General features: G+C 42.5%; 2 protein-coding genes across 4 annotated transcripts; one reads left to right on the top strand and one right to left on the bottom strand.

Annotated features, from left to right (window-relative positions):
* Nucleotides 1–3,012: 3,012 nt before the first annotated feature.
* Nucleotides 3,013–7,514, top strand: tnfrsf9a (tumor necrosis factor receptor superfamily, member 9a). The gene is made up of 7 exons (XM_075475062.1): nucleotides 3,013–3,350; nucleotides 3,842–3,961; nucleotides 4,060–4,194; nucleotides 4,276–4,348; nucleotides 4,438–4,535; nucleotides 4,622–4,783; nucleotides 4,908–7,514. Exons 1-7 carry the CDS (start codon nucleotides 3,215–3,217, stop codon nucleotides 5,021–5,023), a joined length of 840 nt encoding a protein of 279 aa, XP_075331177.1. The 5' UTR covers nucleotides 3,013–3,214; the 3' UTR covers nucleotides 5,024–7,514.
* On the bottom strand, nucleotides 6,892–26,499 carry ccdc187 (coiled-coil domain containing 187). Of its 3 annotated transcripts, XM_075475059.1 has the most exons (13): nucleotides 26,133–26,498; nucleotides 25,765–25,866; nucleotides 18,043–18,105; nucleotides 17,467–17,605; nucleotides 17,286–17,376; nucleotides 11,632–11,710; nucleotides 9,831–11,138; nucleotides 9,239–9,360; nucleotides 9,082–9,153; nucleotides 8,847–8,981; nucleotides 8,620–8,714; nucleotides 8,445–8,527; nucleotides 6,892–8,359 (listed from the first exon to the last, which is right to left on the bottom strand). In XM_075475059.1, the coding sequence occupies exons 2-13, from the start codon at nucleotides 25,820–25,822 to the stop codon at nucleotides 8,211–8,213; spliced, it is 2,394 nt and encodes a 797-aa protein (XP_075331174.1). In that variant the 5' UTR covers nucleotides 25,823–25,866; nucleotides 26,133–26,498; the 3' UTR covers nucleotides 6,892–8,210. The 3 variants fall into 3 exon arrangements, with proteins under 3 accessions (XP_075331174.1, XP_075331175.1, XP_075331176.1); XM_075475060.1 differs by lacking the exon at nucleotides 18,043–18,105 and having other exon boundaries at nucleotides 26,133–26,499; XM_075475061.1 differs by lacking the exon at nucleotides 9,831–11,138 and having other exon boundaries at nucleotides 26,133–26,491.
* Between the last annotated feature and the right edge of the window lie 211 nt (nucleotides 26,500–26,710).

The following is a 26,710-nucleotide window of genomic DNA, read 5'->3' as shown; positions in this document are numbered from 1 at the left end:
CACTGTGACTTGACTGTGAGAACACTACCATCTCATCATTATTCAGCAAATTTCCCCATTTTTCCCAAAGTCAAGGCACTTACTGTAAGGAAGCACAGTTCCTTTTTCAAAGGGAGTGTTATCACACACGTTTCATCCATTAACTAAAGAAGGTTAACAGATGAGAAACTCCAAAAGGTCTTCATGTTGCACTTTCAATTTCAGTTTTTGCAATCATGATTATTTTGTTCAGTCATTTTTCTAAAAAGGAATTACAATGGTTGTAGGAGACAATGGGGGATTGGCAAGGAGGGGATTTTCTTTTCTTTTTTCAGTGCTCTCTAGCTGACTTGTCAGACAGCATGCGCACATCACAGGTTATTTGACATGACTCATCAGCATCCTTCCTGCATGGCTTCACTTCCAAAATAAGATATAAAAAATCACAGTAATTGGAAAAACGAATATCTCCTGTGAGTTTTTGAAGCTTTGTGTGTGTTAGAGTGTTTTCCAGTGAAATATGTTGAATGTATTCCCCATAACAAGATCAAACTGGGCTGTACGGTGGTGTGGTGGTTAGCACCGTCACCTCACAGCAAGAGGGTTCCAGGTTCAACTCCTGGCTGGGGATTTTCTGTGTTTGCATGTTCTCCCCATGTGTGTCTGGGTACTCTGGCTTCCTCACTGTCTAAAAACATGCATGTTAGGTTAATTGGTGTCTCTAAAATTGTCCTTAGGAGTGAGTGTGTGAGGTTGTTTGTCTCTGTGTGGCCCTTTGATGGACTGGCGACCTGTCCAGGGTGTACCTGCCTCTTGCCCGATGACTGCTGGGATAGGCTCCAGCCCGCTCCAACATAATAATCCGAGTGATGAAAAGTTAATGATGGGAATCAGTTAACTTGCAGATAAAGTAACATTCTATGTCCAAATCATTTAACCGCATAATCCAAAAGCAGAAAGATTAAGCGTGGAGACAATCACAATTTCCACAGTGCCCCATCAAAGGTGACATCTTTGTTCTTGCAAGTGTCTTTTATTTTTTGTATTTTTTTTAAATGTGAAAATGACTGTTTGCTAGAATAGACTTGCTTTTACTTTACAGGGGACATTCTCAAGGTTTAAAAGCAGCTAGCCACATGTTCTGAATATCAAGGACCCACTCGTGATCTCCAGCATTTAAAAGATGCTCCGGTTCAGCCTTCAGTGAACTCGACAATGTCATTCAGCCAAGCAGAATTCCTGAAAGGAAGTTCAAATCTCACCTCTTTTACGCTGGTTTGCCCAGCTCACTTTGTTTCACCTCCAGGAATGTGTTATGTGCTAATCAAGTCAAGTCGAATCACAGGGTATCACATTGCTACTCAAAACTATTACTACCTATTCCCTAAGTTTTTTTCCCTGACTTCATTAGAAAACGCCTTGGAGTTAACAAAAAGAAATAAGGATACATAATAGCAATATGTGTGCCTTAAAGCCTTCACCATTGGCGCCTCTAACTCATAAGGACTCAGGAAAACACCAACATGTTATGATTAGTATCCGACCACAACCATACTAAGTTGTGATGTCCAAACAGTTGTTCAATAAATATTATACAAAAAAGTGTTTTAGACATGATATGTTATAAAATTTTACTTTATTATAAAGGTTTGTAATAGAGAAAGGAAAAGAAAAGGCACAAAGGTGAAACAGGCTGCTCACATTGGCATATTTATCCACTACATCCCACTCAGTACAACTGGATGAATATATTCATGTTACTTTGTGTCATGATTGCATTTGGTTGTGGTTCTGTGGTTGTGTTCTGAGTTCCAGGCGGTGCGGAGCGGGCATCCAGGAAGCCCATGGCGGAGTCTGGCCTGCTCCTGCCAGCACACCTGCTGCCCGTCTGCGCTCATTAGTGCTGGCCTCTTAAGGACCTGCAGGAGCTCCATATTTGGACAGATTGTCTTCCAGTCGCTCTTGGTAACTAGGAGCCTAAGTGGTGCTTGTAAACCATTTCTATGACTCTTTGTGTGTTTGCCTTTGTTCCCCAGAGCAACCTTGCCCCTTCCAAGATCCTTGGATAACTCCATCGACCTCTTCACATTTTCTGGATTACCACCTGCACTCCGCGCTGTCTGCCTGCCTGCTTTATACCTGCATGCTCGCCCCGCCTCTGTACCCTCCTCTGTGTCGGAAACCGTAGAGACATAGTAAGCCCTCACTGTGGAAAGTGCGGTCCTTATTCGAGCACTCTTGGGACCCACTTAACTGTTCCTCCTCTCTCCCAAGTGATATTGCTGGACTGGACTTTCTGTGGACCTACCTTATACTATTATCTCTAATAAATCAGCTTCTTTCTCCCATCTCTCAGTCTATTATCGGCTATTCCATAGCCGTGACACTTTAAACATTTCATAAAGGATGCTCTGGTGTTTCCTTTGATATTAGAAATAAAGGAGGCACTGAAGCTTCTATCCTGGGAATTATAAGAATCCAAACAGCTCTTCTCATGACTACCACTAAGACATTTCCTAGTCATTTTACTTGGTTATGTATATTTCTGTGGCAAAAGCCTGCCTGGTTTGGTTCCCAGGGTGGAGATTCCCTGTGTCAGCTATATTTATGATCCACCCTTGAACTTCCTGAAAAGCAGGATGTCTTATGAAAAGTAATGTGACCTGTAAGTAAACATAAGAGCCTGATTTGATTGTTTCTTTTTAAATCGAGCAATAAAAGCTGTCGTTTAAAACAAAAATATGACCAGAAATTCAGCCACCGACTTAAAAAGGGAAGAAAAAAAAAAGTCAACGCTACTTCAAACAGCCAGTTACACAATTCTATATCCTGACATCTCCAGTTTTGTACTGTTTTTTTTTTTTTTTTTTTTTTTTACTGAAGGAAATATGTCTTATATGCGTAAAAGTAATTGTGATGAATTGAAAACGTGTAATAGCTTGTGGTTTTTTTTCTTCGGTTTTGAAAGAGGAGTTATTCAGTCACGCCCCCAACACAAAAGATAAAAACCACTGCAGCTCAGGCTGCGGAGTGGAACTGCGTGCTTGAGCACAAAGGTTACAACACAGGGTTACTTACAACAGTGCGTTACGTTCTTTTGAACTTTCCATTAAAGGGAACTTTGAGGAATAACTGAAGATTAACAAAAAACAAAAATAATTGTTTTTATAGAACTAGAACCTGGAGTGTTTCCTGGATTATTTCTCGGATCCTTACTTGGAAACTTGACATCAGGATGGCTGTGATCCCTTGGCTGATGGGGCTTGCTCTTCTCGCGCAGGGCTGCTTATGCAGCCTCGAACAGGCAGATGTCGGCTGCAAGACCTGGGCACAAAAAGGAGATGATGCTTGTTGTCAAGAATGTCATGATGGTAAGTAAAAAGGAGAGATTAGGCATAAACATAGTAGATGTTTATGAACAACACACATATATATAAAAAGATGTTTTCTACACATTGTTGCGTATATTGCCCCACATGGTATGTACCGTTGTTATTAAAACACTGTATATTTGGGAAGGAAATGGGATATTATCTTGTAATCTGTGAATGTAAAAAAAGAAAAACAATTCCAGACCTTGAAGGTTTTCCTCTGTGGTGGCTGCATGTAACCAAAAATAGTTTCAGTGGTTTTTCACCTAGTGCCACAATGAAGATGTGGATGATGCAGCAGATCGATCCAATCGTTAAGAACTGTGAAATATACTCACAAATTAATCCAAACAGTAGTTTTTGATGACTGTTCATACCTAATGGGACTGATATCTCTTAGATTCACATCTGCCAGTGTGACAAAAGTCCACAGTATACAAATCTGTCTGTTTTCTGCGTCCGTTATGTCTAATCTATGCATGTTTTTGTAGGGAATCACCTGGTCAGGGAATGTGGTTCAAACCCAAAACAACTCTGCAAACTTTGTGAGCCTGGGTTTTATACACAGAAACCTATGGACTACGGGTGCACCATTTGTACGCAGTGTGTTGGTATGTTATTGGATTGTTAATGTAACTAAAGCATTAAAGCATTTTCTTATACATGCATTACAGTCTGAACTTTACCTTTTTTTTTTTCTTTCTCCCAGGTGCTCAAGTCACTTTGGAAGCCTGCACAGCCAAAACTGACACAAAGTGTGGCTGCAAAAAAGGACTCATCTGTGGAGATGAGAGCTGCTCCTTCTGTGTAGAGAAGTGTGGCAAAGGCTACGAACTTATCAATCGTAAGTAAAACGGAAATAAATAGGTAACTTGGGTGCACATACTGTATATGTTACAAGTCAGCTGAAAGACACTCTTCGCAGGTACTTGCAAACCATGTCCCGGTGGAACCTTCAGAGACGAAAGCAATGAGAAGTGTAAACCCTGGAGTACAAAGTGAGCTCCATAGATTTCTCTCTGTTACTGCCATTACAGCCATGATATTGCCTGGAAAAGTGACACTGGAATTCTGTTTCTCTTTAAAGGTGTCCAAATCCAAATCAAGAGATTGTGACCCAAGGAAACGCATCTTCTGACATTCAGTGTGTGACACTTGTCCCTGTGATCCATCCAAAGCGATCTGGTGAGGCATGATTACAGATTCTCATGTGGTTGGCCTTTAGTTCCTGTTTCTATGTAAAGTGAGTTGTAATTTTCTATTCTAAACAGATCATTCAGAAGATGGTCATGGTGCTCTAATTATGATCACCGGCGCAGCTCTGATGGCCTTTTGCACCATAACCATAACTGTCATTGTGGCTCTGAAAACCCGGCAAAAAAAGAAGGAAGAAAAGCCAGCCCCACCAAAACCCATAATTAGAACACCTACAGGTAATTTACTTGTTTGTCACGAATGATTTTCCAGAAAGCAGCACCTTTACACTGTATATATGGCAAAAGCTTTCTGATTAAGGAAATTTGATTTATGCAAGTTTTCTCTCTGTTTCTCCATTAGATGATCCGAGGACATTGATAGCGATTGAGTGTAGTTTTCATGAAGCTCAGCAAGAGCAGGGCAGCAGCACAGAGTCACTGATCTCCAAGGAGACCATAGGGCAGCTCATCGTATGAACAGAAGGCCTTTGGCTGGAAAGTCAAACCACACCATTCTGCTGAAGTTTTGTTGGATTCTCGTTGAAGAAACTGGGAATCGTGAACACGATGGGATTCCTCTCTGTGACACTGAGACCAAGTTTTGAGGATTTCATTTTTGGGCACATTTGCTTGGTTTTTAATGAAGGAAACACCACAGCTGCATTCACTTAGCTGCCTTTTATTCCTCAGAACAACCACAGCCACTGTGACGTCTCCCCCCCCTCCCCATAATTTTCTAATAATTACAGAAAAACTATCATCATTTGAGGAGACTGTATATGCACAATAGAACAATAGAGGAAGGGAATTCTCAGAGGGGAAAACAGAATGGACTCAACAATGGTAGTATTCACAGAGGCTGTTTTTTCCCTTTCCTAGGCAGACCTGAAAAAAACAAAAAAAACAAAAAAAAAAAAGAAATTTAGCTATTATATTTTTTATATATTATACTTTTTTTTTAAAACAAATGAAAAAATACGTTCAAAGACAGTAGGTCCACTGGAACCGGTGGACTGTTGCATGAAAGACTGTGAATGAGTTTCATTACGCTGATATTTGCATTCCTGAGCGGTAACACTTCTGAGGGTTAGTCATTATGAAAGTACTGTGCAGGTGGGCGTTCAGCTGTTAACAGACACGTTTTAATCACTCCTGTTTCCGAGCCCACATCCACCTCCAAGTATAGTTTTTAGCTATGTGGCTCAGCCTAGATACCCGTTTACTGCTGAATTTGTGAATATAACATGGTATTAGGTTTGATGACTCTATGTGACTGTAGCCAAACTAGAATCATGTTGTTTTTATTATGATTTCTTATGTCAATAGTTTCTTAGGGCATGATTTGTATTGGCATGCGTTTTACGAGTGTTTTTCTTTTTTTCATGCTGACTGACTAATTGTAAAAAGTACCAACAAGTACACAGGTTGTAAAAGTTTTTATGCCAAAGGCAGCTTGAAGGTCAACCTCTTCAGCTATTGTAACAGGAATTTTATGGACTTTCCTGCCATTGGCTATGTTGTATTGAAAAAGTCCAGAGAAGGGGTTTTCCCCTTTTGTCAGTAGATTATCCTACAATCTGTTTATGCACTAGGGAAGGGGGACAGCAGCCAGCTTTCAAACAGAATAGAGGCTAAAACTTTTGAACAAGCCAAGACTTGTACAAGAATTTATGAGCCATTGAATCTCTCATGAGATTAAACGTATTATAAAGACGCACTACTCAAAGATCTTTAAGATTCCTATCGAATGTGTCACATGTGGGAAAGCCTCTGGGCAATTGTGACGCACTTGCAATACATGGCACTTAAGATATCAAAATGAGACTGAAGGGCACGGAACCAACCCCCCCCCATCAGTCTTGTGAAACTTTTCTCCCTCAGCTCAGCAAGGTGGGCAATGAGATCAGACCAACAGGAAGTGTTTGTTTCTTTTTATTGCTGTATATCTTTTCTGAAATGTAGCAGGCGCGTTTCTTTACACAACGGAAATGTTAAGAGGTATGCTGAGTGGGCTTAAAGGTTAAAATGTTTACCCACGTCTTTAGTGTAATGTATCAGCTTGAATGATACCGGAGAGTCAACTCAGCCGAGTGACGTCTGCTGAAAGACCGCAGAGATGAGTGGTGTTGGCGTGGAGAAGAGTTACATTACTGTCTGACTGTAGCACTTTATCTGTAAACTTTCACCTGGTTAACAGTATGCATTTGTAGTTTGAATATGCTCGTCTGCCTCACATTTAGAGATATTTTTTTATGAAGTGAATCCAGCTGACACTGAATAAAACTGTACTGTATGCATACATTTTCAGTGTACTTTCTAAACAAAATAAAAAAATAAAACACAGCTTACCGGTATATATATTTTTAATTCATTGTACTTTCATACAGAGTAGCTGCACACATTGTGGTCCAACTAAGCAGTGACTTTTTTCCATTTGTTAAACAAAAAAACAACAACGAAAGACTCTTAAAGGTGGGTGGAATAACAAACTAATAAAAACAGAGACCAATGAATTTAAACGAGCATAAAAATCAAGCCCAGTCATTGCTTTTAGCATAATATTATCACTCAGAATGAAGAATAACCTTCAACCAGCTTTTAAACCCAGTTCAAGCTTGGTCTTTGGTGTCATGTTCTATCGAGTGTGACACGTGGCAGTGAGCTCTAAAAGCTGGCAGCTACTTGTAGTGGACCTTAGAGCCGAGATCACTTTGTTACATATACTGTTGCCAAAAGTCAAGGATGAATTTCCTATTCTTACTGGATATTTTGATATCTTAATGTCACATAGTGTTTTACCATTAAAGGACATATTTTCAACAAATGGTATTTGTTTTCTTTTACCAGTTAAACAGGCTCCTTGATTGTCACTGTACGCGAACTGCTAAGAAACACAGCTGGAAGACACTAAAAGTGGAAGCTTGCCAGTCACTCAGGTTCACGGGTCATCAAAGTTCTGTCACCTCTGTTTTTGGATTCTAAGTTCAATGTTCATCGCATTCACCGAAACCCTAAAAATTCTAATTTTGGTTGGTAATAGTGTACTGATTAACTGTCGATAAAGATTTAAAAAAAATAAAAATAAATCAAAACATTTAAGGCGCGGTGGCCTTTCTGTGTGGAGATTGCATGTTCTCCCCGTGTGTGTGTGGGTTTTCTCCAGGTACTCCGGCTTCCTCCTACCGTCCAAAAACATGCATGTTAGGTTAATTGGCGACTCTAAATTGTCCCTAGGAATGAGTGTGGATGGTTGTTTGTCTCGTTGGTCTCTGTGTGTCCCTGTGATGGACTGGCGACCTGTCCAGGGTGTACCCCGCCTCTCGCCCAATGACAGCTGGGATAGGCTACAGCCGCCCCGCAGCCATATATTGGATTAAGCGGGTATCGAAATGGATGGAAAAATATTTACTTTAAAAAAAAATATATACTGTTTAAATAAAACACAAAACCAAATGTTGCCTTTGAAATGACTCATTTCAAAGTCATTACCCAGTTCATCAAGGAATCCAACATTGTAACATTTGCCTTTGTTCCACAGCTCTAAAGTGCTATCACGGCTGTTTTCAACAATTCTTAACATAAAAGAAGTGAGCAATGAGAACTCTAAGTGAATCGATAATGTCTGATGCATAACTAAATTCGCTCCAACACAACGTGCCAAAGATTATTGCTGCTTGCAGTTCTCCTTCTTCTCTTTGGCTTTACTCCGTGCTGATTTTTCTGTTTGCCGCTTTGTTGGCGGTATGAAAGTGGGCTCCTCAAGGAAGTCATGGAAGCCAGAGGGAGGCTCGGGAAGTGACCCACACGCTGGACCTATAACGGAAGAAAACCAATACGTGTGTCTAGCTATTGTTTAAAGGGTTTCATTCTGAGAGTCACTTTTTCCTGTTTACAGTACCCATTTGGTTCTCTGTGCCAAGCCTCCTGGCCTGGAAGGTCGGGTCCAACTCCTCTGCAATGTTTCGGATCTGCTGTGCTTTTCTGCAATTACAGCGGTTTTTGAATCAGCAAGCAGAGTATATAAACGACATATGGTAATAATACAGATTAATTCATCTTTTTTTTCTCATTACAGTGTTGTGGGGATGGGGCTGGGTGGCTGGATGTCTGGGGAGCAGTCCTCAGTTGGGGAAGGAAGGCCCTCTGAGTCGAGTCTCTCTCGTTGGACCTGAGGGAAAGTTTGTTTTGAAAGCAAGTCTATGAAAACACGATAAACTAACCAAGATTTTAATGAAACCAAACACAAAGCGCAGTATCTAAGAGTTGGGTGGATTTTTCTTGAGACATTATTGGTAGTTACCGGTCTCCCTCTCGCAGCTCGTCTGTCATGGTGACTCATCATGGCTCTGTGCTCGCGCCACGATGCTGGGCCCTCGAGCTCACGGGATCTACGCTTTGATTTAATTTCCTGCTTCTGCATAAAATGTGCAATTTCCTAATGAGAAAAACAGAAATACAAACAACCCGTCACGATTCTTCAGAATGATGCTGACCGTGAGATCAGCGAGCGCTCGCGGCATATCAGTTTGTCGTACCTCGTCTTGGGCAACCTGTGCTACTCTGAAGTCGCCCTCTGGGTAAGAACAACGTGGAGATGGCTCCGAGCTCTGTAAGAACAGCACATTGAAAAATTAGAAATAATAATGAAAAAAAAAAAAGGAACTGCTGCTTTTCTGTTCTTCAATCACTTACTCTCATCAAGAGATTTTCCTCTTCTTCTTCCTGAAGCTTACGGGCCAGTTCTTCATCGAGCAGGACCTGATGCAACTCCCCGAGGTCCAAACTTGCCTCACTTGGCTCGTGGTCCGGTGAGACTGCCAAGGGGCAAGTTTGACAATATTACTTTCACAGAAACCCGAGGCAACTATCATAACTAAGAGCATCCATTAGTCAGCGGAAACAAAATGAACGCAAATCAATGATGAATCGCACAAATGTGCTGAAAGAGCCTGAGACACGAAGCCTGATGACATTTAGAGTGACATCAGGAGATAAGAGGATGAGTGTAAATGGATTTTGCAAGATATTGAAAAGGACTCTGTGGGATTTCTTCTCTTAATACATTAAGAGTGAAACACTGATAAAGAAAAAGGGGAGACTGCATCTGAAAAAGAGAAATGTCCCAGTTCAGTGAGAAACCAAATTCACAGCCAAAGCCCACTCCCAGATTAGACACCGATTGAGAGAATATGATTATGAGCGAATGTACACAGGGCGGAAAAGAGCAGCGCATTGGAAGCTTTCCACTCTGCAGATTAGAGTTGGCTGCAGGTCTGGGTGTTACCTGCTGCTACGTGCCGTGACCTACGCCTGGTTGAAGCCCTGCTGCTGCTGCTGCTGCTGCTGCTGCGGAGGCTTTGGCTATGCTGTAGTGCTGTTCGTCTGGGATGCTCAACTCTCGTCTCCACCTGCTGCTCTTCCTCTGAGCTCAACCTTTCTTCTGTGATCTTGTGCCAACGCCTGCGTTCACTTGTTGTTCTCCTGACTCCGTTATCACTGGCATTCCTCTTCCCATTCTCATCATTGTTAGTGTATTGGTGCTCTTTCCACCTTCTGCTGTCTCGTCTCTCAACGGCAGCAATGGAAGGGTCTCCATTATTAATCTCATAAACCTCTCCATTATCAAGGTGCCTGTCTCGATCCTCTCTGTGATCTCTCCCACTGTTCTCCCAGTGTGACAGTCTCCTCCTCTCCCTGATGTCTCCATGGAAACTGTGCCTGGTGGTGGCAGCTCTCTGGAAGGCTCTCTGATGTGGTTGGGAGTCGCCGCAGGAGACCTCACTCCCATGAAGCACCTGGCTGTCTCTGCTTTGAGGCCTTATTTGCAGTGGTGCACCCCTGCCACCAAACCTCACGGGCACGCCCCTCTCCCTGAGCATATGGCCAAGCATCTCCCATACTTGGCTGCTTTCACTCTGCTGCCTGTGATTATTCTTGTTGTCATCCTGAAAATGGACACGTTTGTCAGGGTTGTCCCTGTAACTCCAGGTCCTTGCAGAGTCTCCGTCTCTGTGTCTACTCCTGTCGTGAGCGCTGACTGATTCACTGCGACGACATCGCCGTTCTCTAACCTCACCTATCTTACAGTCAGTGTCCTGATCAATGCTCCTGCACCGACCCTCGTACTCATTTCGGTGGTTCCTCTCCTGATCCACATGCCTAGGTGTTCTCTTTTGTGGATCATCATTTCTACGATAGTCCTCACCCCAGCCTTTGAACTCATTAGTGAGGCTGCTGCGAGAGCACAGGCTTCTATAATTTCTCTTGTGTGGCTGACATAAAGATGCCCGCTGTCGTTGAGGTGCCGTGTTAACTCTTTCATACAACCTCCGGGACCAAAGAGAGAGCTGTTCAGTGAAAACTGTGTCCGAGTCCTCTGAGTCTTCAGTTAATGGCTCTCTGAATTCACCCCTCATTTGCCTAACGGAATCATCTATGTGTCCTTGATTTGACCATGATGTTAACTCTGAACCGCTGTGAGAGGTAGAACATTGCCCCCTGGTGGTGGCAGATGAGTACTGCTCCTCCCTTTGGTAAAGGCTGGTGAGTGTGTGCTGGTGTGGGGATGGCAGCTCAGGGTCACTGGGGCTGCCTTTAATATAGCCAAACATGCAAACACAAAAGCAGGGAGGGTGGGTGAGTCTGTTAGTGGATGCTACAAGACAAGTGCAGCAAATAACGATGCAGTATTCAAAAGAACTGTCACGTGAGTAACTTTTTCCATTAACATTTTATATCCGTGTTTGAGCATCAAGGGGCTTTCCAATACATGTACAGATTGGAACAGACCCTACAAACACACCGTCATGCATAACAGACAACATGCCATGCATGCATCTGACTCAGAGCAAAACACACTGTGGAGCTGAATACTTATAAAGGTCATGTTTTGTTCTTGCTCATAAGTGTGTGGAGAACGACTTGTGTGCAGCTTTAGTGAGAAATCTTTAAATATGCAAACAATGTGTAAATATTGCAATATGTTAGGATTGCAGTACAGTTTTGCTACACAGGTACACAAAAAAAAAAAAAACTAAAACAAAAACTAAAAACAACAACAACAGAAGGGCAAATTTAAACGGTACCTTCACTATGACCTTCATGACCTCTGCTCCTTCCTCTGACGCTCTGCTCCTCCTCTTCCTGCAGTCGTTTAGCAATTTCCTGCACAAAGTTGTCCAAACTTATTATTTATTTGCATTGTCTAAGCCATAATGAGTATTCCGTATGACTCTCAGCTCAATGAAGATTGGAGAGAAAATGAAGAAATTTCAGCGCACACTGCTCCGTCTAGTGGGTCAAATATGTAAACGAGTGTCACCCCGACCCTTATTTACAGCTTGCACTGTAATGTAAGATGTCATCAGTTCATCCAAAAGATGCAGTGATCTCTTCAGGTCAAACCAACAGCTTTCTTTGCATTTCAGAAATACGACCACATTAGTCCAGTGCTCAGGTCTCTGCACTGGCTTCCTGTCGCTCAGAGAATAGACTTTAAATCAGCTCTGCTTGTGTACAAGTCTCTTCATGGTCTAGCGCCTAAGTACAGCTCTGACATGTTAGAGCCATATGAACCAACTCAGACTCTGAGAAGCTCAGGGAGGGGTCTCCTACTGGTGCCCAGGGTCAGGACTAAACAAGGTGAGGCAGCGTTTCAGTTTTATGCTCCTAAAATCTGGAACAGTCTTCCAGAAGATGTGAGACAGGCCCAGGCTGAAAACAGTTCTATTTAGCTGAATGAATTGTGTTCTACAAATAAACTTGCCTTGCCATTATGTGATGATCAGACAACATTAAAACCACTGACAGAGGAGTTCATGACGGTAATTTGTCACAACATAATGTTTGCAGGGAATATATCAGCAAACATCTTGTGTTCTGGCATATATGAGGATGTTACTTTTGACACTTGCAATATACAGTAGTTTTTGATTCACATTACATTTACACACCAAACTGCTTCAAGAACCAGCAGCAACTAAAGCTCCTGCCATGTCTCCAATTCTTATTATTAATCCATTATCTGAAAACAAGATTCACTCACTGAGCAACTGACTGCAAAACAGGCTCCTTATTACATTTCCCAGTTTGCACATACTCAGTTCCTCCCGTTAGAGATGCAAACAGAGGAAGCAGGGCACAAGGCTTCTTACAAAATGAGACATCCTAGCTTTCTTAAACCAATATCAGATGAATATGGTTTGTGACACAGCTGCCTGATAAAACCATCGTTTCGCTGCAGCCTACCACTGGATTTAATCATTTCTGTCAGATTAGTAATCTGTTAAATGTGTTTGGGACAATGTGTAATTTAGGACTAATGTGTCGTTCCCCTTTCAGACGTCATAAATGGTGAAAAAGACTTCTGCAAAGGAGACACACTCTGTATCCTTGCTCATAGCTGGCCCAGAAAGCCTTCGCTCTCCCTGATCACCTCTCCCCTTCACATACATTTTAGGAACCGATATATCCTTCAAAATATATGGCTGTGACCAATTTTCATTTCACAGGCGGTAGGACTGATAACAAAGAAGAAGAGAAGGTTTAAATTTGACAAACGAGATGAGCCTACAGACACTTGCTCTATTGTGTCACTTTCAGCCAGTAGATGGCAGTATTGCACAGGCTGTTGCCAGGAAGAAACTCAGCTGTTTGCTGATGGATTTTTGAAAATCCCACAGAGACAGAATCTTTCCTCTTTGGAATAGATGTGGGAGCTCTATGTTGCATTTCATTAAAATATTTCTTAACGTACAACAAAGTCCTGGGAAAAGTGTTGATGTTAAAACATTTTCATCTGTTTGTTCACTTAAAGCTGCAGTCTGCAACTCTTTTTCAAGCATAATGCCTGGAACTGTCCGGGGATTCTGAAAGTAGTACATTAAATACCCCAATACAAAAAAAAAAGAGTTCTCTAGGTCCCCTATATGTCCCACTAGGTCCCTCCAAAGCCAGCAGGTTTGTTTACAAAATTGCAGACCGGACCGGTAAAAGGTAACCAATCAGGTTTACGAGCTGGGCTCTGCTGCCTGTCAATCACCGATTGTGCACGCGCGATACAAGGTAGGCTCGTCCCCACGCTTATTTATCTGGACTATTGAACTTCATTTCGGGCTTGTCTACTTACTGTGTCTTCCATGATCGCAAATGACAGGTGAGTTGATGAATGAGGAGTCGTGTAGGCGCATCTGGCACGTGCACGAGTTCTCATGTGTTTTGAAGGGGCGGGACAGGAAGTTGAATAACTTTTTATTTTTCGGTTAAAAAATAAGCATTTCTTGCATTTTGCAACTACGGAGGTCACCGTTTTCAACTTCAAGCGTTCTGATAGATCATGTAAACTCTTAAAATGCCAAAAAGTAGGACTTTACATATGACAACAACAAATCTTGCAGACTGCAGCTTTAACGACACAAAACTCTTAAAACCAATCCAGCTCTGTCTGAAACCATCAGACTGACAAAGCAACGACAAATAGAATAAATAAACAATAGCATCTATTCAACACTAAGCCAAGTGACTGACTCAACAGAAATCAGGAGACTACATCAAAGAGAAGCTAACTTTCCACGGCTTCATACTGAGCTAACAGTCACATGTCAGTGCTGCTTTTCTAATAAAAAGGCAAGAACTAATCAGCAAACGCTACCTGTGAATTCTATGAAACCCCTCTCTGCATGGAGTATTTACAACATAAATAATAAAAGCAAGCACAGCTCCTTTCCGTCCGCAATCAGGACACGAGTGTGAACCGCTTTGCCAGCATCAGCGCACAATTAGCAGCTTGCCATGGCAGGTTAGACGTTTAGTGCCACGGGGATCTGGCATTTAAAACTGCACAGCCTGACGCCTTCTGTTGTTTAATTAAAGACAATCTACGGGGAGGCAAATATTTAATCAACACCTCACATCAGCCAGTCATTAAGGAAGGTATAGGCTTAACAAAAGCGGTAATAGCTCATTTGATCTCAACGTAAACACTCATAAAGATAAATCATTGCATAACCAAGAGGTAATCTAAGAGCGTAAAAAGAGTTCAAACCCGACCCATTCAATCGTGATGAATGAACTTCTCAGCCTCTAAACAAGGACCTTTTATAGGCAGCTTCCACTGAAAAGGAAACTGCAGCGTAAAGAGAAATATTTTGCTGGAGTGGCCTTGAGGCACAGACCGCTAGACCAGCTGGGGAGCTTCGTGGCAGAGCCGACTCCTTTCTCCAATAATGCCGTTGGGCTCACGCAGTTCAGCTATTTGTTTCCAGTGGTGAACAGTCCCTTTTTTGTCTTGGTAAAGTAACTTATGTGTTCATAGATGTAGACATGAAGACGAAGCTTTTGAGGGGTTTGCTTTCAGTGTGAACATGAAAACAAAATGGGAGAGGAGATTTATGGCTGCCATCTGGTTGCCCCGTCCCGTTCAGGCCACAAGACGAATTGGTTTGTGTACTTTTCAGAGAGATCCAGTGCTTTACCACCAAGCACTGGAAGATACAATGAAAAGATGAACAGCAAACCAGCTACGATAGCATTACCTTTTAGTTTTACACGTTTCCAATCACAATGAAGCATTATACTACGGTAATTGGATTTTACACTGATGGCATTTGTTGCGAAATAAAGCGGTTCACCAGATTACGTCTGACAAATGTTACAGCAATCTATAAACGTCAGCTAAAGGGGACATGTGGGGGAAAATTACTTTTCTCTGTGGTTGACAGAATATTTTTGGACTTTGGAAGTCACAACCAATTTAAAAACTACAAAAAATAAAAATTACCCTAACATTTTGTTTTGTGCTCCCTAGAACAGAGAAAAAAGTCATTTCAGTGGACTATTGAAATTTGAAGCAGAATCTTAAGTCCCTCTACAGGCTTCACCAGCCTCCTCCCGCTTTATCATCGCCTAACTTCAACTTCACATGATGCTGCATTTGCTGTACCTCAGATGGAGGACATTGAAATTCTTTGGCTCTTGCTTTTTGCTTTGGTGTCAACATCAAATCTGGTCATCAGTTATATAATTCCCTCAACTGAAGCAATCAATGTGCTAATAATGCTGTACCAGTACTTTGTTCAATGTTATGCAAAGTGAAAAGGAAATCCGACTTCTACTCGGCACTCTTTTATTTTTTTCTAAACCAGCTGAAAGTGGGAAATTCCAATTTTAAATAAGTCATTGGATGCACCACCAGTTCAGCAAGGGCAACAGTCTTAGCGACTTACACTCATGTAGGCAGGTAGCATAAGGGGGTCTCGCCTAAGGAGGAAGTACCTTTCATGCGGATTTGAACCCCGGTCACCTACATGAAAGGCAGAAATCTTACCACGACACTATCCAGTCGCTCCACTATCCAGCTCTTAGTGTGAGCTGCTAAAACCTCAAACAACACTCAGAGGAATGGAGCAACAGAGAAGTCCAGAATTTATGGGGCCGATTTGTGATGGGAAAAATTATAACATGATTTGTCAATGGTGTGTTATTTAATTGGCGGGCTGTTGTTATCGTCTGTGGGGCGGTTTAACAACTTGGGCTGTTCTACACATGACTCTTGAAGAGACTATTAAAATGAGGGAATGGTAGCCGACCAGCTGTGCACTGTAGACAAGGGAAATGTAAGTATCAGAGAAATACTTGACTTGCAACTTTATTCTAAATCACTTTGGTAAACAGTCTGGGCTCCCAGGCCACTGTATCCTCTTTCATAATAATGTGCTCCGAGGGTTATTAACTCTCATAGATCTCAAAAGAGGCAGACCTTGAGGAAGAAGGGGGGGGCTGAGCTGAGCAGGTCGCTCCACGCCCCGAAAATGATTCTCTTGAATAGATGTGTAAATTAATGGTTGAGAAAGGAGGTGCTAACAGATGCTGACATTTTGTAAATTGTTTTTCTTCCAACCATCGTACATTAGCATCTGGTTTTAAGAATCATTTAATTTGTCTGCTGCATGTTGTTGTCATGCGTGATGCCAGGCATCCCCTGAAAGTAAAGGTAGCCACAGAAGTTGATGGAAATACTTTCCTTCTTCCTAATACATGGGAGAAACTGAATAGGACTTCAACTACAACTCTGTGCCAAAGTTAAACTTGTTCATACAATGTCTTGTTTTGCTCCGACTACCTGCCGGCAACTGGACACCTGTGGGGAAGGATTTGCTCCTTTTAAGAGCAAATCCTTTTAAATATTTGACTCCAGTTGCTGTCTAGGCTCTCTCTTCCCATTGTTGGGAGGATAAATGAGCTCCAGGATAAGCTTAATACCACAGAATTATTATAATTAAAAATGTCTAAAATAAGTGAGTAGAAGACAAACACCTTTCACTCTCTGAAAAACATGTCTATGCATCAGCTCCATTTCTCCCACAATGTTTTCTACAGCACTCTTCAAAATTCAGACTTGCTTTATTTTTGTCTGATTTTCCTCCCACAAGTCAGATGAACTGAGGACAAGAGATTTTGAGTGTTTGGTGTTTTAATTCAAACGGACCTCTCCAAACAGTTCCTCCACAGAGATTCCAGCCACTGTTAGCCTGAATACTGACTGGATGATGATTGGATTGGTAAATGGGGCTAACTAAGGGAAGTAACATTAGACAGTAAGCGTGTTTCAGCCAACTCTTCTCATCCATAAAAAAGCAGTTCAGTTTTAGCACTGTAAAAGAGGATCTAATAGATATTGAATTTCAAGTAATCATTCACAGGTGATAAATACATGAGTAAATAAAAGAGAGCAAACACTGACCTCATCATCCTGCTCCCTCCTGCGTGCCTCCTCAGCACAGCGCTGGAGCTCTTCTTGAATCACCTGAGCATACTCAAAATCCTGCTCCTCTCTGCAGAACAGTGTGGGGGGGTTACACACAGTGAGTAAATGTCTGAATGGTAAAGCATTGTGAGGTGTGTGAGAAGCAGGGTTTGCATACATTTGTCTGGAGGATTGTCTGAGGAGAGCGCTCTGCTGTGCCCGCTGCTCCTCCTCCTCGTCCTGCAGCTTCTTCGCCACACGGATGTCATTCTGCACTAGCTGGTTCTTCTGGATATTGGTGGTATAGTATTGCTCAACTACGATGACAAGGCAGTGGAAAAGGCAGAGTTAGGGTTAGGGTTCGATGAGCAACAATGAAGGACTAGGTCTGATGTACAATATAGTAATGTGGCAAGCCAGCTCTTAATTGGACTTCGGAGGAATCCTAAAAACAGGACTAAATTATAAGTGTCTCTGTTTACTTTGCAAAAGCACACCACAACAATGACTGTTATGGACCACAGAAGCTCTATAAGTGAGCCCTAAAAAAATACATTGGCAGTCACATCAGATTTTCAGTTTTTTTGGTAAATCTGTCATCTGCTTTTACAGTCACTCGACACTTTTTAGGAACAGCTGTCCACTTTTATGACAGCTGGTTCATTTTCAGTTTTCACCGCCTTTGCCGGAGAGCAGGTAATTCTACATCTGCATCATATGCCGTCGTCACACAGCAGATTCGTTTTGCACTTACTCTCCTGCTCCTGCAGGTTGTGTGCCAACGCTCCGTCCTCCAGCACAGCAAAGCTCTGGCACACTAAAAACAACAGACGGCATCAACATGTCAGTGTCACCAGTTCAACAGTGAACAGAAGGGGGGGGAAACAAGTGGGTTTTCAAAGTCTGTTTACTAAAACAACAAAAAAAAAAAATGATGGCAGCCTCGAATGCCCTCCATGGCCCCATCCAGACAAAGAGATGAGTCTGGATGACATGAAGAGCTGTTTGTTCAACAATCTGTCTAAGGGGAAACGAGGATATGAGCGTTATGATGAGAGTTTATACCACTGAAAAAGGCAGAGAAGGGCCCCTTAAAACATAAGGAAAAAGCAACCATCCAACACTCTCGCATGAAATAATTGTTAAGTACATCTAAGGGTCTATAAAATCTTCATAACAGGGCACCACTGTTTAAGATCAGCATGCAAGAGGCCAAAATTAGCTATGATCCTAAAGTCACTGAGTGCAGAACAGCAGGTCCTCCTACAAAAACCATCACCAGTAACTCTTTGTATGAGAGACTGGTGCTGGTACAAATCCACTGTGCAGTGAAATCTATAACACCGTGATGGATCCAAAGGTTTGAACTATCAGCCCTTACTAACTCGGTCTGGTTTAACATATCAAGCCATTCTGAGGCAAACCGATTCTTCTCCAACATGTGATCCAGTAGTCTGGAACCTGCCGTTACGTTGCAATAAAAATGTATGTTTCTGTCACTTTGTCCGAAAATATGACAAAGACCAGGACTGATACAGACACAGGACCTTAAAAAAAACAAAACAAATGACGCTACAACTGTGAAAATTACAGCCAATAAAAAAAAAAAAAGACAAATATCTCTGAGTTGCCCCGAGTACAATAAAAACTTGAATCGGTCTTTGGTATTAACATATTTGTGGCGAGCTACCTTAATCTATAAACACACCAAGTGTTTACAATAGGCCTTAATAAGCTGTGATAGCCTCTATGTGCTGCAGCCCATGTGTGTTTACAGGTCTGTCAAACAAACTCAAGAGTAACTCAGAAGAAAATAAACACAGACAGGATCACTGCGGTGCTTTCAATGTACCCTCGATTTCTGGATACACACACAGCGATCAGACAAAACTGCATCGTGAACTACCCCATTCCTTTAGGGGGAACCCAGAGAGGCTCTCTGTTACAAACAGTGAAGGCTGTGACTCAGGAACCGGTGCTAATTCAGAGATTTAGCTTGTTGCTGAAAAGCCACCATGCTGACCCAGAGGCTGCATCGATTTAGAACACCTGTCCTCTTGCTAATCCCACTGAGCTTACCAAAGCAGGCTGGGCTGCATCTGTGGAGGTAATAACTACACATCCATATGCCAAATGCATGGGAACTGAACACGGAAGTATTCTGTTCATGCAATATGTTGTTTATAATAACTCTGAAGGTCCCAACTGAGCAACAAAACATCTGGATATATTTCCCACTAGTGAAAATGCTGTGAGCCATTTTCTATGCCTTAAACATCATCCAGCAAAAGGAATGCTGTCACAAGAAGTTAGATCCCGAGCCAGGGATTAATGTATCAGTTAAGCCATAATGTTAACTTATGATGCTGCTAAACTTTTGACAAAAGGAAAATGTAGACGTAAAGACAATAAAATTATTCAAAACTGAGCTTGCAGTGAACGGAGCAGTTGAATTGGACTGAATAATACCGAGAGATGCTTCTGATCTTCTTATTCTCTACGTATATAAAAGGACCAGACCAAAGTTTGGATCAAAATCAAATAAAATATAAATAAATTTGATTTTGATCTTACACCTTCTCAATAAAAATGACTGGCAAATAAGTATAAATAAGCTTAAATATATGGAAATTAACTGTAGTAAAGAAATACCTCCCAACACTTGTGTTATTTAGCTCTACCTTTCATTCGAACCTTAATCAAACATATCTGAATGCAAATTCTTTTCCAATAATGTCAACAAAAGCTGAATATCTTCACTGCATCTGTGTATTATAAGATGGCCACTGTGCACGCTTCCTTTTATTGGACAGTAGATTGGTGAAGGTGTATGAACTCATAATCCCAAGTATGTGGAATACATTTGCATGTGTAGTAACTCTGGTTGTCACCCCCAGTGCGGCTGCATGCAGACCTCTGTCACTTGGTCAGCTAATTGGACCACTGTCCTTGTCCCAGTAAATATGTGCACGAGCGAAATGGAGTTACTGTAAAGTATGTGTGCTGTGGAGAATGAGAGAGGACATGCTGTGGCGTCCAACTTTCTCCCCTGGAGATTTTAAATTTGATCAGAGCAGAGTCTGGAAACGCTTTAAACAACTGCGACTTAGTTTTTTACGTTGTATTTTAAAAGTCTGGTTTTGGTCGGACAAACAGTTTAGTTTTACTTGCCAGTTTCCGGAGCTTACTGCCAGAGGGAAGCATTTTATTTTCATTTTGTTTATGTAAGGCTTCATTTGTGCATTTTGAGGAGTTTGACAAAGGAAGCGCTTATTCAACAAAAACAATTAAAAAAAAACAACTGGAAACAGCAGAAGGCACAGAGATCCAGCAAGTATATTTACTTACTGAAATTGAACTAGATTGTCCCATGGACAGAAAAAATAGGGGGGCCTCAAGGTTCATTGCAAGAGAGATCTATTGAGCTTGTTGCCTCCAGTCATCTGTGACCATCTGTGTTGGGAACTAACTGAAAACAAATAAACATCAGGCATTGGACTCATTCCAGGCTTTACTGTATTCAATCCAATTTTGTCCTCTTGAAAACAAGATGATCCATCTTAAACATGACATTTATCTTGGTTTGTTTTAATGATTTATTGAGGCTCCAGCTGCCTTTATTTGACAGTGGATGAGACAGGACATGACAACAGAGAGGGAGGGGAGTGACAGCCTGTTGCTATGAGGAGTTTCGTCCCCTGTACCCGAGGTGCCCGTTCAACCAGCTGAGCTAACCGGCTCCCCGGATTTCACATCAAATTTTTACTATTGTGAAACAGACCTAAAACAAAACTGAAGTTGAAATTTCATAAAAGCACGATTCACAAACCACAACAAAATGTGTTTGCTGAAAAGCAACACTGTCTGTTTTGTTTTGCTGTTGTGGTTTCTGAAAGCTTTTAGTGTTTTTGGCCTTATTGTCCAGAGTTTTACACCTAAGGGCTCCTCTTTTAGATGTTCGATCCTCTTCTCTTCCACTAGAACCAACAAAATACTAATAAATTAATATCAACATTTATAGAACAGAGAACTTTTTACTTGAGGTAGCAACCAGTCAATCTCAGGATGTGCCCCATCCTGTAAACAGGGGCCACAGAAACACTGCTGTGGCAAATGTTGCTCTATTAACACTGAATATGAATTAAAAAAAATGTAGCTGCTAAAAACCACCAAAAAAACCAAACAAAAAAAAAACCCAGACATCTCTGGGGTTATGTTTCTATTGAGGGTCAACAGTCAAAGTTAATAGAAATCCCCCAGACAGCACTAAGCCCCTAAAGGATCCGTTTACACCATAAATGACCCCATACGTTTCTGAGAGTTAACCTATAGCAACAGACACACTTATTGCCACTTACACCTGTTGTGGAGCTTAAGAGAATATCCGCTAAATGGATCTACAACCTGTCCTTGTGGATCCAGTCTGTCAGTGAGCGGGGTTGGAGGGGGTGAGGTAAAGTCTCAATTTGATCCGACAGGACAAGTGACAGCTCGAAAGAGTTTACTCTTAATTCCAGTGCAGAATGCCAGAAGAGTGACAGACAGACAGAGGGAAAGATGGACGAAATGACTGTCTTGTCTGATGTGAGCCTGCATATGTGTGTGTGTGTGTGTGTGTGTGTGTGTGTGTGGGAGTGTCCGCAATGTGGGTTAACTTGTTTTTCCAACCTCCTTTAAAGTATGGTCACATTACTTTTCCATGGGGAGGGACAAAGAAACTTTGTTATTACGACTGCTGAACAGGTTTTTGAGAGAAAGGATGTGAGGCATTCAGGGCCAACAGTAAAAACATATGTTCAGTGCAAATCCAGGGGCACCTACTGTAAGCTTCTTAATAAGGGCCCCAATCAAGCCCGTGTCTGCTTTCTAAGAGGATAGTAAATCAAAGATCCGACTGACAACAGAAACTGGCTGCAGCAATTTTAACACGAGAGCGCAAGAAAGAGAACAAAGGAACAAGATTCTAAAAGGCAAGTAGGCATGGTTTAACAGCACCAGATTTTTGCAGTTAAACTAATAGAAAAATGGGTATTACAGGACAGGAGTAGGAACTATGACCTTTATGATGTTAAACAGCTGAACAACTTCCACCAACTTTGAGAACTGCCTGCAAATCATCGAAGACTAAATTGTGCAGATTGCACCAGACACCCAGCTCGGGGGAACAGCCCATCAAACACCGACAGAGATATTTCTTTTCATCTTTACAGCTACTTGGATAGCAGCGGTGGCAAGTGCCTGCCAACAAAGAAACCGGCGAAAGGAGAAAATGACAAGGGTTCTATTTTCGGCCAAAATCGCCCACCGACCGCCCACAAGCCCTCTCAGTCTCTCCTCCTCTCTGCTCTGCACTGCTCTGCTCTGTTCTCCTCCTCGCAGTTATTTTTCCCTCAACAAAATTTCACCATGAACTGCCCATCCATCCCACAGCTCTATATGCGTTGTGTTCCAAACTACTGAGTCATCAGCCAGCCAGATCACGAACTGGACCTGGTTGTCCTGGAGAAACAAAGAGAGGTGAGGGGTAATGGGACTCAAATGGTGTCAAATGGTGAGACTGAAATTAGGAAAGAGTGGGAGGTGGGGGAATTCCTCCGAGAGCTGCATTCCCTCAGCACATCAGGCCAGATCAGGAGGAGCCAGAGGAGGGCCAAAACAGGAACAGATAAGGGGGGGCAGTGAAAACAAAGAGAACCGACTTGGCAAAGACCCTTCAATGGAGAGGAAAGTGGAGGAGAAGAGAGGGATAAGGCTCTCGAGAAAGTTAAAGGAATAGGCACCCACAACGAGACGTCACGTAAACAACTCTGGTGCCAACAGTGCGGTTCGACTAAATCTGCTGGGTTAAACCGGATGATGAGCGGGAAAAAAAAAAAAAAAGATCCTCACCAGATAACTGATTTACATACTGCTATTGTCTTCATTGACAAGTTTATAGATGCCATTATGGGCTTTGTTTGTGCACTGGCCTCTGCTCAATAAAGCATGAAAATGCAAAGCTGCACAGTGTGCCCTTTGTGTGTGGAAAAAAAGAGAGTGCTGAATTATCTCCCTTGATAAAAGACATGCAGACCTATTTCTTTCCCATTCATTAATGTGGACATGCCAAAGACTGAGTCAACCGTTTACATCCAGGCCACAGCTTACAAGTTCCTCACTTGTGAATGTTTTCCTATTTGCATGCAAGCAGATCAAACTAATTTAGACTAGTCTGTAGTCTTTTTTTTTTTCTGTAGCTTCTCATTTCAGTGGTAAAAACATTTGGCTCTGCATTTTCCATTTAAATAACAGTAACATACAGGGGGACAACTTCACAGATTTTGAAGGTCAGCACAAGCAATGCAGCTCTCACGGAAACTGCACATCACAAACACTCATCTCGTACCTTGCTTTATCTGCACCCGGCATACCAGTCCTGCCAATGATAGCGCCATCTGTGTGCGGCTCAGCTCGTGTGGAAAATTCCCTCCCACTCCAACCCTCTTATACCTGTCTTAAGTGCTCCCTTTACGAAGCCCTAGACTCTGCTCCTGCTGTACACAGGCATGCAAACTGGTCAGGGGTGAAAAAGGTGACAAGGGTACACGGACACACGGCACGTGCGGAAAAGCGGAAACATGAGACGCATTAAGTTGTAAATTATACAAAATATATATTATAAAATATACAATATGTCCCATTTGCATTAAGTAGAGAACAGCTGTGCAGCATAAAAGATGAATTTATAGGTACAGTAGGCATATCAATTGCATTTACTGTACTATTATGTGTTTGATATATAACATCACAGGTCTTCAAAAACATTTAACTGTAGTATCATACATTTAATTACATTAAATTTAACGAAAAAGTTAGTCCCATGGTCCTTAAAGGGATACTACAAGTATGTAGGATTAAAAGTTTAATTAATTACTGCCCCAAGACAGCCTATGCTTAGTAATAGCCTACCGGTATGTCATTAGTAAGTGAACGATGACTCTCCCGACCACTTTCGCAGTCCGCTGTCATTAAACCACGAAAGTGACCGTTTGGCATGACGAGCCAAACGAGCTCCACGGGAAAAACTTATATCAGCAATTCACTTGACGTACCGCCAGAGACAAATTTGTATCGACAGCTGGCACTCTAACATGAAAAACATTCTCGCGGCAAGCTTAGTTAAACGGCATTTTTTCATGACAGTGTAAGTTTTGAGACATGCATGCCACGAGCACTACGTAATCCTACATTGTGCCCCTTTTAACTTCGATTGATGGTGCATCATACTGGATGAACACGAGTGCACCTGTAGGCTGTCATCATCAACTGGGGTGTGGGCGAACAGCGAGGGGATGGGGGTCGCACTCTCAAATACGACCTGTGGCAGAGCTCTCCGGACTCTGCATTGATAAACTCACGACGAATGAAACGACCTCCTCAAATGGGCAAAATGTTCCCTTTCCGTGATTATCGGAGGGTATTATGAAGGGGCATACCTCGTTAAAAAGCCAAGTCCGGCGACAATTAAGGTCTCCATTGACATTGGCTAAAAGTATTAGCAAAGCCCTGAACTTGTGTGGAAGGCGCTAGTTAGCCACTCTACAGTTACCTCGAGTAGCACTAACACAAACGGAGTTCTGTGAGGCGGTGAAATATCGAGGAATTGTAGACTATTTCAAGTCTGTTATCAAGACATTTAGCCGACACTTGTATTAAAGACACTATTAAAAGCACATTAATTGATCTAACGACACAATTCGTTATGAAGACTATTTCAGGACATCAGTCAAATTGTAGCATTTTAGCTTCAGAAGTTAACAACTGTAAACATTAATCCCTACCTGTCCTTGTCGCAATTTCCACCGTGTGGGGTCGGGGTGGGGGTGGGGACGGGGGGTGGGGGGGGAATAGGGGTTCGCCCTCCTCACTTCTGATTGGTGATAGTGCTTCTCTCACACGCCACTCTTGTCAGTCATTTGTTGTCACGAGAAGAGAGCGGCGGTGATAGGTCTAGTGTTGTTTTGAAGTTCACAGTTCCACTCGCTAGTTGACATGCTCACCCCCCCCCCCCCCCCATTTTTTTTTTCTCCTCGGATCTACGCGATTCAGAAGAATGACCCATTTTGATTTCAAAACGGCGAATTTCGCCGAAAGGTGGCAAGTTTGCATGCCTGTGTACACCATCTGCTGCAGATAGTCAAAACAAACACTGATACTTCTCATCTGATATGGACACACAGCACTGATGCTTGATGTTCATACTGTGCATTTAATTCTGTCACAAGGATATGAAAAGTCTGTGCTTTGCATCCTCAGAGCTGAGGTATCCGTAAAAAAAAACATGGCCCCATGGCTTGGCATGGTTTAGTAAGTGACCCTGATCCCTCACCTGCCTGTCAAGGGGCCACACAAAAACAGCTTCCCTCCTGCACAAACCATTGGCCATTACACGCTCTTTCCATTCAGAAGTTAGGCGCCTGAGTGAGTGTGTGCTTACCTTCTTGGACACGTGGAAGGTTGGACTGGTCAATCTCCAGCTCTGCCAGCTCTGCCATCTCTGCCCCTGTGCTGTCACTGCTTCATGGTGTTACAGAAGACCCTGGCACGAAAGAGTACATTTGGAGAACTTAATCAAGGCAGAAGGATACATTCGGGGAACATAAGCTCATTTCAGATCAACGGCGGTTGGTTTGTCTGTGCACAAAAGCGAAATAAACCTCCAGTAGCTTGAACCAGCGACAGTCATTAGTCGCGGCAGCACAGTAACCATAAAGTGCTCCTGCTAACAAGTCTGATGTGAGCAGCAACGGTATTTACATTAAAGCGGCTCACTGGTCGAATGAGGTAAATATATAACCAACCTACCTGTTCTCAGCACACTGCCCACAAAGGCTGTAGTGTTGTGTGTACACACAGCTTATTCAACAAGTATCAAACATAACGACGAAGTGTCAACTTTGGAGTCGTCCGCTCAGTCCCGCCTTCCCTCTCCCTCTCCCTCTTTCTTCTTTGCTGTGTCCTTTCAAATTAACCAAAATGTCACGAGCGCACTTGGCCGTCTCTAGCGTCTGGACTTCAGTTGTGAATTCTCCGCGAAAGCGCTGGCAGTCGAACATAACAGACACAAAGACCTGTTGGCTCGCGGTTGGAGGCCAGAGCGGACAGAGTTGTCCCACAGTCTGTTGCTCCCTCCGGCTGCTTCTTCAGCTCCTGTTCGGCTGCAGTGGGGGCGGTCATCGGCTGCCGCCTTCACGTGCGCCCTCAGGCTCAGACTCGTCGGTGTCAAAGTTTAATCACGAGCCTCGATGTTCGCTTACAATTACATGTTTGGCAATGTATTATTTTCGACGCTGTAGAAACAAAGGCCATTATCCCCAACCGCAGAGACGGCACAAGATAAGTATAGCGAGAACAATAAATCGAACAATAAAAGATCAACTTAG

Source organism: Odontesthes bonariensis, chromosome 10 (genome assembly GCF_027942865.1).
Source record: "Odontesthes bonariensis isolate fOdoBon6 chromosome 10, fOdoBon6.hap1, whole genome shotgun sequence".
NCBI lineage: Eukaryota > Metazoa > Chordata > Actinopteri > Atheriniformes > Atherinopsidae > Odontesthes > Odontesthes bonariensis.
The sequence above is the reverse complement of the archived record's forward strand: the minus strand, read 5'-3'. Positions and strand labels throughout refer to the sequence as shown.